Below are 13,952 nucleotides of genomic sequence, written 5' to 3'. Positions count from 1 at the left end.
AGCCAGGCTGACAAAAAGTCAGAGTACTTTTGAGCCAACTATCCCTTTAACGTTAACTACTAATTACTTCATGAACTTCTTCACAAATAAAATTTTAATCATTAGAGAAAAAATTACCAATAATCATCCCAGAGATGTAATATTATCTACAGCTACTTTCAGTACCATTGATATTCATTTAGACTCTTTTTCTCCAATTGATCTTTCTGAGTTAACTTCAATAATTACTTCCTCCAAACCATCAACGTGTCTTTTCCTGCCATTAATTAATTAATGCTTCAATCTTAAATATGATCAACCTATCTCTAATAATTGGCTATGTACCACAGGCCTTCAAGCTGGCAGTAGTTAAACCTAAAAAGCCATCCCTAGACACAGCAGTCTTAGCTAATTATAGGCCAATCTCCAACCATATCAAAAATCCCTGAAAGAGTAGTTGTCAAACAGCTAACAGATCAGGTTTCAGAGCTCATCACAGCACAGAAACAGCTTTAGTGAAGGTTACAAATGATCTTCTTATGGCCTCTGACAGTGGACTCATCTCTGTGCTTGTCCTGCTAGACCTTAGTGCAGCGTTTGATACTGATGACCATAATACTCTATTAGAGCACGCTGTAGGTCAGGGGCTGGCAACCCCGGGTGGCACGCAAAGGGTTAACTGATGGCACGACCATAGCTGGACCGGCCACCGGGTATACCGGGCATTTGCCCGGTGGGCCGATGTGATTTTTCGTTTTTATGGGCTGATGGTTTTTTGTTCTTTTTTTGTAACGGTGTAAACAATGAAAGGTGGTGAATTGGCCAAATGCTGGCCGATGTGTAAAATGTAAAAATAACTCTGTTGTTTGGTGGTGGCTATGGCGGAGCTTCCACGGAGGCCAGCAGGTGGTTGAGGGAAAGGGGAGGAGGCAGGAGAGACCCGAGGCGGCCGCCAGTCCGAGTGTCAGGTGAACTGAACTTCAGGTAAGAAGTTATGACCTGCAGTCTATCTGGGTCAGATATAAACCAGCAAAGAAATACTTTTCTTTCTTATTCTCATTTAAAATGTCTAGCTTTTAATAAATAATTATCTGAATCTTACAACCAAAGTTTTTGTCTGATGTAAAATGTATAGAAATCATAGATATACCAACGAGACTGTACATCACTGTCACAACAGCATTTTTGTTTTCAGGGTTGTGAGGAGACCATACATAGCATTTGCATTTTCTGTTGTACAGTTCATTTGCTGTTATGGATAAAAAGTGTCTTTTTTTGTTTCAAAATAGCTAATAACTATTCACTGATAGCTGCCAACATCTGCGAAGAAATATAATTCTGTAAAGTTGTTCTATATAGTGTGTAGCTGTTCATATAGAGCGTTATTAAATTTATTGCTAATGCAATCATATGGCACATTGACTTCTGAGGAAATTTTAGACGGCACTCATCATCAAAAAGGTTGTCGACCCCTGCTGTAGGTATTACAGTGCAGTGGTTTGAATCATATCTATTTAATAGACTCCAATTTGTGCATGTAAATGGAGAGTCCTCTTCCCACACTAAGGTTAATTATGGTGTTCTATAGGGTTCAGTGCTAGGACCAATTCTGTTTACATTATACATGCTTCCCCTAAGCAGTATCATTAGAAGACATAGTATACATTTTCGCTGCTATGCAGATGACACCCAACTCTATCTGTCCATGAAGCCAGATAACACACACCAATTAGTTAAACTGCAGGAATGTCTTAAAGACATAAAGTCCTGGATGGCCGCTAACTTTCTGCTTCTTAATTCAGATAAAACTGAGGTTATTGTACTCGGCCCTGAAAATCTTAGAAATATGGTATCTAACCAGATTCTTACTCTGGATGGCATTACCTTGGCCTCCAGTAACACTGTGAGGAACCTTGGAGTCATTTTTGACCAAGACATTTCCTTAAATGCACATATTAAACAAATATGTAAGACTGCTTTCTCCGATTTGCGCAACATCTCTAAATTAGAAATATCCTGTCTCAGAGTGACGCTGAAAAACTAGTTTATGCATTTATTACTTCCAGGCTGGACTACTTTAAATCATTATTATCATGATGTCCTAAAACCTCCCTGAAAAGCCTTCAGTTAATCCAAAATGCTGTAGCAAGAGTACTGACAGGAACTAGAAAGAGAGAGCATATTTCTCCTGTATTGGCTTCCCTTCATTGCCTTCCTGTTAAATCCAGAATTGAATTCAAAATCCTGCTCCTCACATACAACATCTTAAATAATCAGGCCCCATCTTATCTTAATGACCTTGTAGCACCATATCACCCTATTAGAGCACTTCGCTCTCACACTGCAGGCCTACTTGTTGTTCCTAGAGTATTTAAAAGTAGAATGGGAGGGAGAGCCTTCAGTTTTCAGGTGACCCTGAATCCTCCCTTAGTTGTGCTGCAATAGACATAGGCTGCCGGGGGATTTCCATGATGCATTGAGTTTTTCCTTTCCAGTCACCATTCTCACTCACTATGTGTTAATAGACCTCTCTGCATTGAATCATACCTGTTATCAATCTCTGTCTCTCTTCCGCAGCATGTCATATCCTGTTTTCCTTCTGTCACCCCAACCGGTCGCAGCAGATGGCCGCCCCTCCCTGAGCCTGGTTCTGGCAGAGGTTTCTTCCCGTTAAAAGGGAGTTTTTCCTTCCCACTGTCGCCAAATTGCTTGCTCATAGGGGGTGATATGATTGTTGAGTTTTTCTCTGTATCTATTATTGTACGATCTACTGTACAATATAAAGCGCCTTGAGGCGACTGTTGTTGTGATTTGGCGCAATATAAATAAAATTGAATTAAACTGAATTAATAAAAATAATAAAGTGTATTTGTATTGCCCAGAAAATAAGATACATTAGTCTGATGTCTGATATTTAAATTGTATTTTTCACATAACTACTTAATTGCTTCGATTCTAACCATTACTAATAACTTGGATACAACTGTCCATCTGTCCTCTGCATGGTGTTTTTAATTGCTGCAAACAGTCTTTAGTTTGTGAAAGAAAACCTACACAAACCAGGGGCAAACATGGTAACTGCAACTCAACACCCATATTTCATTCATCTGAACAAAATACAAAAAAAATATAAACTACTTAAAACCTCAATTGACTCATTTGGATTGTTGAGGTGAACAATGACTATGACCAAAAATCTGAAAACGTGGCCTTTAAATCTCCCTCTTAACCTGACAAACCTGCATGCATGTGTCACTAAGCTAATCGAGTAGGAAGAAACAGCTTACCAGATTTTCGCTGAGTAGCAGTTATGCCACTTCATCCATAGCCGGAAAACTGACACACTGACAAGGTAACAAAAACTATATTTACTGGCTTTCAAACTACATCTGACAAAACACCCGAGTGACACATATTCTTATGATTTGGATATTTTACAAAGTGGTTAATGTCCCCTCAAGAGTGACTGAGGTGATAGAGTAGGCTTGAGCAGATTCTCAGAGCAGAAACACAACTGCATACCTCTGCACTTCTCTCAGGCCAAGAAAAATATACATAATCATTGTTTTCAGCAGCTGGAATTAGACGATGTAAAACTGAACAGAAACCACAGTTTGTTGACCTTTAATGTAATCTGAATGCAGGGTCAATTTTAAAGATACACGCGTCAGTAGAGTGATCGGATAAATGGATTTTGTATGTAGCTCCATATGGAACTTAGCAATCAGAAATATGGAATCAAAGCAGGTGTTAAAAAGTGCAGATCACAGAGCACAGAAAGTCAACAATGCTTAGACTTCAGTAAAACCATGCCTCTTTTGTGCATGGACAGGAAATGTTTACAGCAGCAACTTCTTAAAAAATGTATGTAATATGAGCTCTAACCACTTCTGTGAATTAATGAATGAATAAAATACTTTCTGATTCTTAAGCCAAGCCACTCTGTATAATTAAAATCTGATAAATTACACCAAAACATTAAAACCAACCAATTTTCTCCACAGGGCAGTTCCAGCCACTGTTTCTAACACCTGCTGTGCAAAACATACTCTGTTTCTTACATCAATATTTTACTCTTTTTTTTTTTGGGGGGGGGGGGGGGGGGGGGGGTAATACAATTTGGTACATTGTTATATAAAAGCATCCTAGCATACAACAACATACCGCAGACAGTCATCAATTATGGGCGGGACTAGGGAAACAAAACAAAAGGCCAACTGTGGTACCTGCACAGCAAATAACAGTGTGGTTATACAGTAATGTAAGACTGGCAGATTCCTGGTGGAAAACACAGCTGCCGATCGCTACTATAAAAAGACCAAATAATCATTTCTTAGGCATCACTTTATGCTCCCTCTCAGGGTGTGTGGCCACAGATTTTCTGCCAGGATGTGTGTTTAGCTTTTGCTAAATGGTGATTGTGGGTAATAAAGTTGTGGGGGTGGGGAAGAGAGTGGGTAATATTGCACACAGATTACTACTTTGCTTAAATGATGAAATTGTGTCATAACTACAGAAACATTCAGAGCCTCAGATAAACAAGGAAGGGCCAATGTTTTGGGGAGAAAAAATGCTGTCAAAAAAGTGGAAATTTCTCTGTGAACTGTCAACGGGGCCCAGACTCATTCAGCTGTCTATGCATACTTTAATGGAGATGCTGTTTTGACATGTCTTTTTCCTGCAGCTCCGAGGGACTGCCTGCAACTTTAAACAGAACTGACCAACTTTTTAGAGCAGTTTAAACCACTCGTGTTCAGTTATTCCAAATATTTTTGATACGCTTTGTTTCATTTGTTGGTATTTTATTCCAAAGTGGTATTATCTAAGGATGTTTTGGCTGTGGTAATAGCTTCGTATACTACAACTCCTTAGAGAAGCTACTTGAATTAGTATCTACTAGCCATACTACAATCTTGTGGCTTCAGTGCTGACTTTGAATATTTAGAGGACATATAGAGGTTAAAAAAGTCACCATATAAAGAAAGATTCCTGTTTAACAATCTATTTCTAATACAGCAACTTAATAAAGAAGCTTTAATGAAAATAAGCAGTGCAACACCAGTGTAATCCCATACAAATGATTTGTACTTAAATAACGGCTCTGTGACTTTCAGTTACAGAGGATATGCAGAACTAGCCCATATTATGGTTTGCAACACAACCTGAACATTACCTTGAGTATTGAGTTGAAATCTCCTGTCAAAATGATCCTGTAATACTCTACATACATTAGCTTCTCTCTAATAGTAGGTTGACACCTATCCAGGCCCAAACATTTCCAAGCCATTAACCATCAGAAAGACACATTGGTGTTCCGCACTTACTTTATGTATCACTTCCATTTCTAAGCCACTGAGGTTTGCGTAAAGCGAGTGGTGCCTCTTTCCTAACAGTGATGTTGTAGTGACATTAGCTGTCGTTGGGGTTGCCTTGTCTGAGAGGCTGCCTTGTTGCTTATCATGTTGCTCCACCGACCCCCTCAACTCCGGCTGTTGTGCCTCAAAAGCTTTCGCCTCTTCGCGGCTCTCCATTTCTCTGTTTGCCGGCGCGGGCTCAGGCTGCTCAGGCCGAGTGCACAAGTCGTACATCACTCTCTGTCAAAGTTAAACAGAGCGGAGGAGATCAATATGACCACAAGAGGTGCTCGGCCAAGACCAAGCCATTGCTTGTGTTTCATTTGCTGAAGGAGAATTACATGGACCGCAGGTTGACTTCCACCAGTTCACGAGCAGGACTGGGCTCTTATTCAAGGCTAAGGTGAAGTGTCTGAAAACAAGCAAATGACTCTTACTGCCATGGTATCAAGCTCTTAATTTTGTAAATCTAAATGGTACTGACAAAAACAGCTCTCGTGCTGGATGTTGAGGGTTGATTAAAAGCAGTTATAACTCCTGGTTCATCTCTAAAGTACCTCCTCTCTTTACGCAGTGACGTTTTCCAAAATGAGGACAATCAGCTCCAAAGGGATATTATATATTTTTGGTCTTCGCTTGTGAAAACCAATCAATGAATGTCACAGCACAGCAGCATTCTTGAGCATACTGTTATATTTATCACAGTGTAGCATTCAGATTCAGAGTCCAGCTCACAACATTGAAATAACCCATTTCTTCTTGCCTCGCTGCTCGTCTGCACGAGGGGGAGGGTTGTCATAAATAGAAAAGGAAAGACACGCTAGTTCACTCATACCCTACGTAATGTTGAAATAGCCCGTGCAGTCCCAAATCAAGTAGAACACGACAAGAGACGTGTGATAGCGAAAAAAAGAACAGACTAACAGGTCTTCGCTTCAGCCCTCATTCTCTCAGCAAGGTTGAGATGTGGGTGGCATGCTTACTCCTCAGCTGTGAGTCTCTCCGTATTCATGCTGCCTTGTCAAGAAGCATTTCATCCAGAAGCAATAAGACTCAACAGGGTGCTTAATCCCTTCTTGGTTGCTGCGCTATAAAGGTGAAGCAGGAGGACGAAGAGAAAAATGTGTGTGTGTGTGTGTGTGTGTGTGTGAGATGTCGAGTGTCTATGAAAGGAGGGGGCTGGGAGGACTGCATCCATCGTCCTATCACAAAAAGGCAGGTTTTGAGAAGGGACCCAATCATTACAGGGACTAGAGCTCGTTTCCATGGAGATGACGCTGGAATGATGTTGGCTGCCTATTGATTGCTCAAGGGGCAGTAGACAGTGCAACAGAGGGAGGCTGCAGGAGGCAGGCAGACAGACAGCTATGACCAGCAGAAACTGACTGTAATGTTTTACTGTAGTTGTGCACTAGGGAAATGGACGCAATTAGAGTACGGTAGATGGATATGTGAAATACATCGTATAGTCATTTACTTGACTGGATATGAGAAAAAAAAGTATGTTTTAGACAGTGAGGGCGAAAAGTTCATCTTAAGAGTAAAGTTTCTTTATGTGAAACTGTAAAGAAATCAGAATCAGAATACTTTATTAATCCCATAATTAAGGAAATTATGCAGTATTAAAATAGGCCTCTATGAATAATTTTTACTTTCCCGACACAGGAAGTTGTAGCCAATCAGTGTCTGACAAGCCTCACCTCTGTAAACTGGAATAAATTTACTGGAAATCCCAGCTGTGCTGTGGATGCCTTTTTGCTGCATTTTGATAGTTTATCTAACAAATAATCTATCTTACTGTGTAAGAAACCACCAAAGGAATTTGCATTTTGGTGAGTGATATTTTTAAAATAAGCATTTTTTTTCTAGTTGTGAAAATGCAACTTTCGTATAAAGCATTACTTCAAACATTAGAGAGGCTATAGTTAGGAGCAACAAAGACTAACTGGAAATTTTGGCTTTTTAAAAAAATTTTCTACCTGGTATTTTTATGGTGTGTTGCCAGTGCAATCAAAAGTAAAATCACATACAGTTCACCCTGAAAATTAAAGTTCACATTTCCTTTACCGTGCAGATTTTGATACATTAAATGGTTAAAAATTGAGAGCCACAGACTTTTGGCTCACACACACAAGGTTCCTTTTTTTGTCCTAACATCGGTTTCCCCAGCTTCAACCTATTCCATTATTACTTAGTTTGCTCACAAGATCTTAAATCTTAAGTAGCCTAAAGACAAACCAACCAACACATGAGTGCCTCTGAACACCATCTATATTCTGCTTCAACTCCTTTGAAATTTTAAATTTGCTCCTTTGTTAGTAGCAGTGTTCTTGACAGCAAAACAACTAAATAATATGTGAGAGAGCTGCAGTACACATGACCACTGCTTAGGGCTGTGTGATATGATCAAAATCTCATATCCCGATATAAGACATCTATTGTGCCGATAACGATATAAATCACAAAAATGTAACATTTTCTGTAAATTCTGTGAATCTCGGGCAGCTCGACTTGCGTGAAGTGTTTCCAGCTGGGCGTCATGTACCTGGAGTCGAATGTTTTAACCGATGTATGAAACTATACATTTTTAGACATAAGTTGTAACGGCCGCCGTTTTCTTTGTGAGTATTTATTACGCAGCGTGCTGCGGGGAAAAGCCTGTTCTAACGTTTGAGTCTAAGGTTTATTTTTAAGCACCTGATGACTCTGTTTTGCTTCTCATCCATAACTACTTTGCATACTCTTTCACGTGATTCAGTTTATTTAGAAAAGTCTCAACAGGATCTTGAGCTTTATTGTGAAAGGTTTATGTGGAAAATAAACAAGCGGACATGCAGTGGTTTTACCGTCGTTGTTGCTAACGACAACGCATAAAAACAGGCGCTTGTCTGTTCATAGTGTGGTTATATTAAATATAAGAGAAAGGGAGAACTTTAAGAAAATTAATATAGCCACTACAGTAACCATCAAAACGATGAAAAAATATTGCCGCAGTTTATTTTGCGACACAACGAAACAAACGATAGCGTAAAATGAAACGATAGATGTTTTTATATCGTGATCCGATATATATCGTTATATCGAACAGCCCTACAGCCCTGCTTACAAGAAGATACAGTAACTATGAAAAATCTTACTGAGCATAAAATAATAAATCTCAAACCACATATGCCCCTGCAAAGAAAGGAGCTTCAGCCAGGCGCATCATAGATCAATGGCAGAGACATCCTTTTATGCTCATTTTGGCACAATCGGAAGAGCATCTCACAAGAAAATAAATATTATGTTACACTCACACACTTCACATTGAAATTTAAACATTATTACAGACAAGATATAGACTGATTAAAAAGCCCAAAAGAAAAAACAATGAATATGCCTTTCCACACATGCTGAAAAATATTATCAGCAGATCAGACATGACGAAAAGAAAGAGGGATGAGTCAGTGCATTCTTGTTAAGAGTATTAGTATTTGGGTCCAATACCTTAGCAGCAACGTGTAAGAAATATTAAAGAAAAATATAGAGAGATGAGCAATTGCCCACTTTTTAGATACAGTTCAAGCTTTGATTAATTATTCAAATCCATGCCTATGAAAACTTTATCCAAAATTTAAGACATGGAAGCACAGTGACCCAATTCTGCCAGTCCTACAAGAGACACATAAACACACACACCCTCCTCTCTGCACATATCATGCAATATTCACCTCCAATAGACGGTTCAATCTTAAGAAAGTGTGAAAATTAAGTTTCTAAGCTGTCATATCGGCCAAAATGGCTGTTTCGGACTTTAAACTATTTAACACATCTTGCATCATTTTGACATTTTAAAAAGCTGCAACATTTGCTGATATTTGCTTCTTTCCTTTCGTTTTACTTGACTGTTTCGGTGCACAACTGATATACAAAATACAGTTCCTGATAGCTTAATCTTTTAGATTTCATTCATCCATCTGTTCTTTGACTATGACTTGACTTTGCAAGTAACAGCCAATCAGAAGAAAGCTGGCTCAAAAGAAAGAGAAATGGAGCTAAAGCAAGAAGCTAAAATAATTGGCTGCAACAAGGCATATGTATAAATGGAGGTTAAAATAGGCCGAAAAAATCCAGAATGATGTTCGAGCACCTTCACATGATAGGTAGGTTAATGTATATTACTCTTGAAAGAGGTCATTTTTCAAAATTATTCAGTAATAACACAATAATAACATCCAGTTTCCACCCACAATACTATTAAGACCGTAGGGTCTTAATAGGGACCGTAGGGTCTTTACCTTACAACAGCGGTCCCCAACCCCTGGGCCACGGACCGGTACTGTGAGTCGTTTGGGACCGGGCCACGAGAGTTGAGACACAGGTGTGACATTTATGGTTTTTGGGGTTTTTATCGTTATTTTTTATCGTTTTTAACATTAACTCTGTTTCCCTGGGTCTTTTCCTGTGTGTTATTAATAAATGTTCTTTTTTCTGGTACTGGTTTTATTTTGTTGTATTTATCTTAAAGGTCGGTCCATGAAAATAGTGTTGGACAGCTTCCTTACAATATAAAGCGCCTTGAGGCGACTGCTGTTGTGATTTGGTGCTATATAAATATAAATTAATCTTTTTTTTCTCATCCCTCTGATGCATTTTGATGGAGATGTAAACAAAGTTGATTGCAGTAGTTCAGCATCTAGCTAGAGAAGAAATGTGAACATAAATGGAGTAAAGTTTATTTTAAGGAAATTTAAAGGTATTTTCAGGTAATTTCAAATGCAACTTGTCAAGCAGCTCAAAATATCATGACAGAAACACACAAACAATTTCTGCATAGCCCATCAAAAAATGTGTCTGCAACCTAAAGGCACAGCTTTCCTTTTTTTATATACTTCTCAGAGACATGGAGAAAAAAAAACATTGATATGTAAAATGGAGTAAGACATAATAAACACCGGACACCATCCCTCCTCACCATCTATCACCAAGAGCAACTCCAGAATGGAACAATCCAACCGCTCTCCAGGAAACTGATTACAGACCCCAAGCTGTGCATCATGGTGAGCCCAACTATATCAAGCTGGTATCTCTCGGCGTCAAGCACCGGTTCAGGCTCCTTCTCCACCAGAGCAGTGATGCTCCATGTAAGCAAAGCCGGTTGCAGCAGATCAGACCGATAAGGTCCCCACCCTCGACTGCCACTGATCTATATTGCACCAGGTATTGGGTCCACATGAGGCGTGGCGTGTTCTCGCAAGTCTGGCGTTTCAGCAAAAAACGGTTTGCTTAGGGCAGTGGTGGGGAACTCCAGGTATCAAGGGCTGGTGTCCTGCAGGTTTTAGATATTACCCTGGGTCAACACACCTGAATCAAATGATTAGTTCATTACCAGGCCTCTGGAGGACTTGAAGACATGTTGAGGTCATTTAGCCATTTAATCAGCTGTGTTGGATCAATGACACATCTAAAACCTGCACGACACCGGCCCATGAGGCCTGGAGTTCCCCCACCCCTGGCTTAGGGAGACACTAGCAGAATACTCACAATAATGTAGCTCATAGGATCACTAGGCCACACAAATCCCAATCATCAGAATAAGGGGGAGATGAAGAGGCTTTAACCCCTACATATAAGATAAATAAGGATAATATATGGAGCTTAAAAATTAGCATATTTCTCCTTTAATATATTTTTTATTTAATTATTACAGATAATAGTTAAATGAGCACGGCATAAAGTCAGAGAAACTTTGTTATAATTAACACCTGTGGCTGTTAAGTAAACTGATCTGATGATCATGTTTGCAAACAGCTAGCATGCGCACAACATTAACGTGAAAACACTTGCCAAAACTGTACTTGAGACCATTCCGCACTTCAAGTCACACTGTTGTATGTACTGTATGTAAAATATTTTGTACAATGACTGTGAGATCAGCATATATGCTGTTTACATGTCAGTATATGACAACAAAGTTGACTTGGAAATGACAAAGCCATCCATACTAGATTCATGTTGCTTAGCCAGGTTACAGATTTAAGTACTATTGAATTGTTTTTCCATGTGTGGTCACATGATTCTAAAGCATCATGATGCTTATGGAAGGCATGTGTGCAGCTTTTGACTCATGAGATCCAACAGGAGCAGGATCAGGCAAAGATATGCAGCACTGTCCAAGTAAAGACAGTCAGGACCACCACATAAGCATGGACTGAGGACACCAAGGACAGAATATATTTTCATATAGAAAAGTTTCTACTAACATACTGAATGCCAACCATAAAAAAGTCATAACTGCCAGGAACTAGAAGAATGTTGCATAATAACAAGATGATTAAAAAAACACAAAACAAACATGGATAGGTTAACCTGGAAATATGAAGTTGCTCACCTCCATGTTTCTTTTCATACATTTGGACGGCGAGGACTCCTCAGATCTAGAAGACTCAGTGCAGGACAACGGCTGGTCGTCCCAGCCTGCATGGGGAGTGTTGAGAGAGTGGCAAATATTTGGAGATCTGTTCTGACAGGTGTCCAAGACTGTAGGAGTGGCACAGGGGTCAGCTGCACATAAGTTCCTCTCTGAAGGCTGCTTCCACTGATCTAGTTTGATTTTGCTTTTTGGTGAGTGGGAGGTACTATGGGGTCTCTGTAGCAAGCTCCTCTGGGGGGTTAGGAGGGGGGTCGTCTGACAGTATTTACTGCTGTCTTCCTGAGATGGCTTCCTTGACAGGCTTTTGAAAACATGCCTGAGGGGTGCCGCTTTCTGTGCCCCCTGCAACAGTCTTCCATGAGCTTCTAGCAGGTGGCAAAGGAAGATGGCCTTTTCTAGCTCAAATTTCTGCCTGTGATGCAATTTATAAGCTGCCTGCTCACCATTTATCTTCATATACAGAGTTAGCAGTAAGTGCTCCAGCTTTGTATACGTCTGTCTGCTGCAAAAACAAAAAGCCTTTTTCCGTGTGGAGTCAACGCTACCGTGCCATTTACTGCTTTCAGTGTCCACCTTTTTAGCCAGAAAATACCTGTGTCTGTTATAGTTTCTGTCCTTTTGGTCTCCTCGCCTGGCTGTCAGCTCCCTCACAGCTCTTTGCTGCTCTCTCTCTGCTTCTTCTCGTAGCCATCTAATCTCCGCAGTGAGCGCTTCATGAGCCTGTCGTGTTCTCGATTTTGCCACTTCCCAGTCAGCACGCAGGCTCTCTAGGTCTTGTCCACAGCCCGACAGGTCCTGGCATGGTTTCATAGATGACAGTACCACAGAGTTATCCCTGTCTTCAGTCATGATGCCTTATTCACAGCACAACATGCATGGAAGGGTAGACAGTTCTCACTTCTAAAGAATTGGCTAAGTATCAGAACTGAGTGGCCATGCAGGTGAATGATGGGTTTGGTGGGTTAGAAATTCAGCATGCAAATAACGTAAGGTCACTGGGGGGGGGGGGAGAAATCGAAAAAAAAAAGACAGATGAAGGTTAAGGATGAAGGTAATATATGAAATATAAAATGTAGTGTTTTTAGATGATTAAGAAATTGATCGTTTCTTAGGGAGGGTTTTGTTATGAAGGGAGAAAGAAAGACTGAACATCTTTGTGCAACCAGGAAAGGACATTGTGATGGTAGCTGACTGCTTTATGTTCAGACAGAGATTTCAAATTTACCTAGAATAAATATGGCACTCAATAATTAGTTTTTATCTAACGTTGCCTGGATGAACTCAAACATCTTAACAAACACAGAACAAGGCACGAACAATGGAGTGTATGTAACAGCAGTCAAACATTAGGATGCAATAAGTGATATGATGCAAAAAAAGATCTGTCTTAGCTGCCGTTACTGAAAACCGTTTTGCCCATCACTAGCTCAACTTAGCGGTTCCCATATGGACGCGAGAGTACGGTTAGTATTACACGGAGGATGGGGACTCTGCTAATTCGAGCTAATTAACTAGCTTAATCTTGGTTTAGCATGTTACTGTCATGCCCTCAAATAGGTGACGCTAAACTCTATTACGCTATTCTGTAATGTGAATAACACTCTCTAGCATCCTGGAGTCGGAAAAAACAAAACAAGACAAAAGGAAAAAAAAGAAAAAAACACTTCTGGCTACTACGTCCTGTTAGCCTGTGTTAGCTTAAGGTTTGTTTGTTTTTTAGCCATAACTTGTCTCAAACTCACCTCTCAGCAGACTCAACTACTATAATGAACTTTTCATCAATGGGGACATCTTCTTTTGACTAAAGTATTTCTGTCAGCATTCAAATTAGCTGTGTAATAACACTAATACCGCCTACGTTTAGTTGTTAAAGGTCCACAGAGCCATGCAAGAAGGGGTTTGTTTATGTGACAGACACCAGTGTGACACTCAGCCTCTGTCCAGCGTCATCCTGCTGGCCCGGCCAGGAGCAATGCTGCTTTCACGTACTTCACGTCCTTTCTCACCATGGCAACGCTTCATGACATATGAGATTGGTAATTTTTCAAGGTTGGATAGATTTCAGTTGTTTTTATATGGCTTCAGTTTCTTATATTTCTGTATTTTATGTAAAGATTTGAGTAGTTCATGGGCTCATTTGAAGTGTTTGTTTTTATTCCCCCTCCTCCAAAATATGGAGTATTACCTACTGATATTGAAGGCAACAT

The 13,952-nt window shown here is 39.9% G+C and overlaps 1 protein-coding gene across 22 annotated transcripts in view; it reads right to left on the bottom strand.

Moving 5' to 3' along the window:
• tspoap1 (TSPO associated protein 1) overlaps positions 1–13,708 on the bottom strand; it is a 76,570-nt gene extending 62,862 nt beyond the window's left edge. For 15 of the 22 annotated variants that reach the window (XM_026182640.1, XM_026182643.1, XM_026182646.1 and 12 more), the window contains exons 1-3: positions 13,488–13,707; positions 11,704–12,740; positions 5,304–5,573 (exon numbers count right to left, since the gene is read on the bottom strand). In XM_026182640.1, the coding sequence (XP_026038425.1) occupies positions 5,304–5,573; positions 11,704–12,594 (1,161 nt within the window). In that variant the 5' untranslated portion in view covers positions 12,595–12,740; positions 13,488–13,707. Of the gene's footprint in view, positions 1–5,303; positions 5,574–11,703; positions 12,741–13,487 lie in introns of all 22 variants that reach the window. The other 7 variants (XM_026182655.1, XM_026182658.1, XM_026182659.1 and 4 more) reach the window with 4 other exon arrangements.
• Between the last annotated feature and the right edge of the window lie 244 nt (positions 13,709–13,952).

Source organism: Astatotilapia calliptera, chromosome 10 (assembly GCF_900246225.1).
Source record: "Astatotilapia calliptera chromosome 10, fAstCal1.2, whole genome shotgun sequence".
NCBI lineage: Eukaryota > Metazoa > Chordata > Actinopteri > Cichliformes > Cichlidae > Astatotilapia > Astatotilapia calliptera.
The sequence above is the reverse complement of the archived record's forward strand: the minus strand, read 5'-3'. Positions and strand labels throughout refer to the sequence as shown.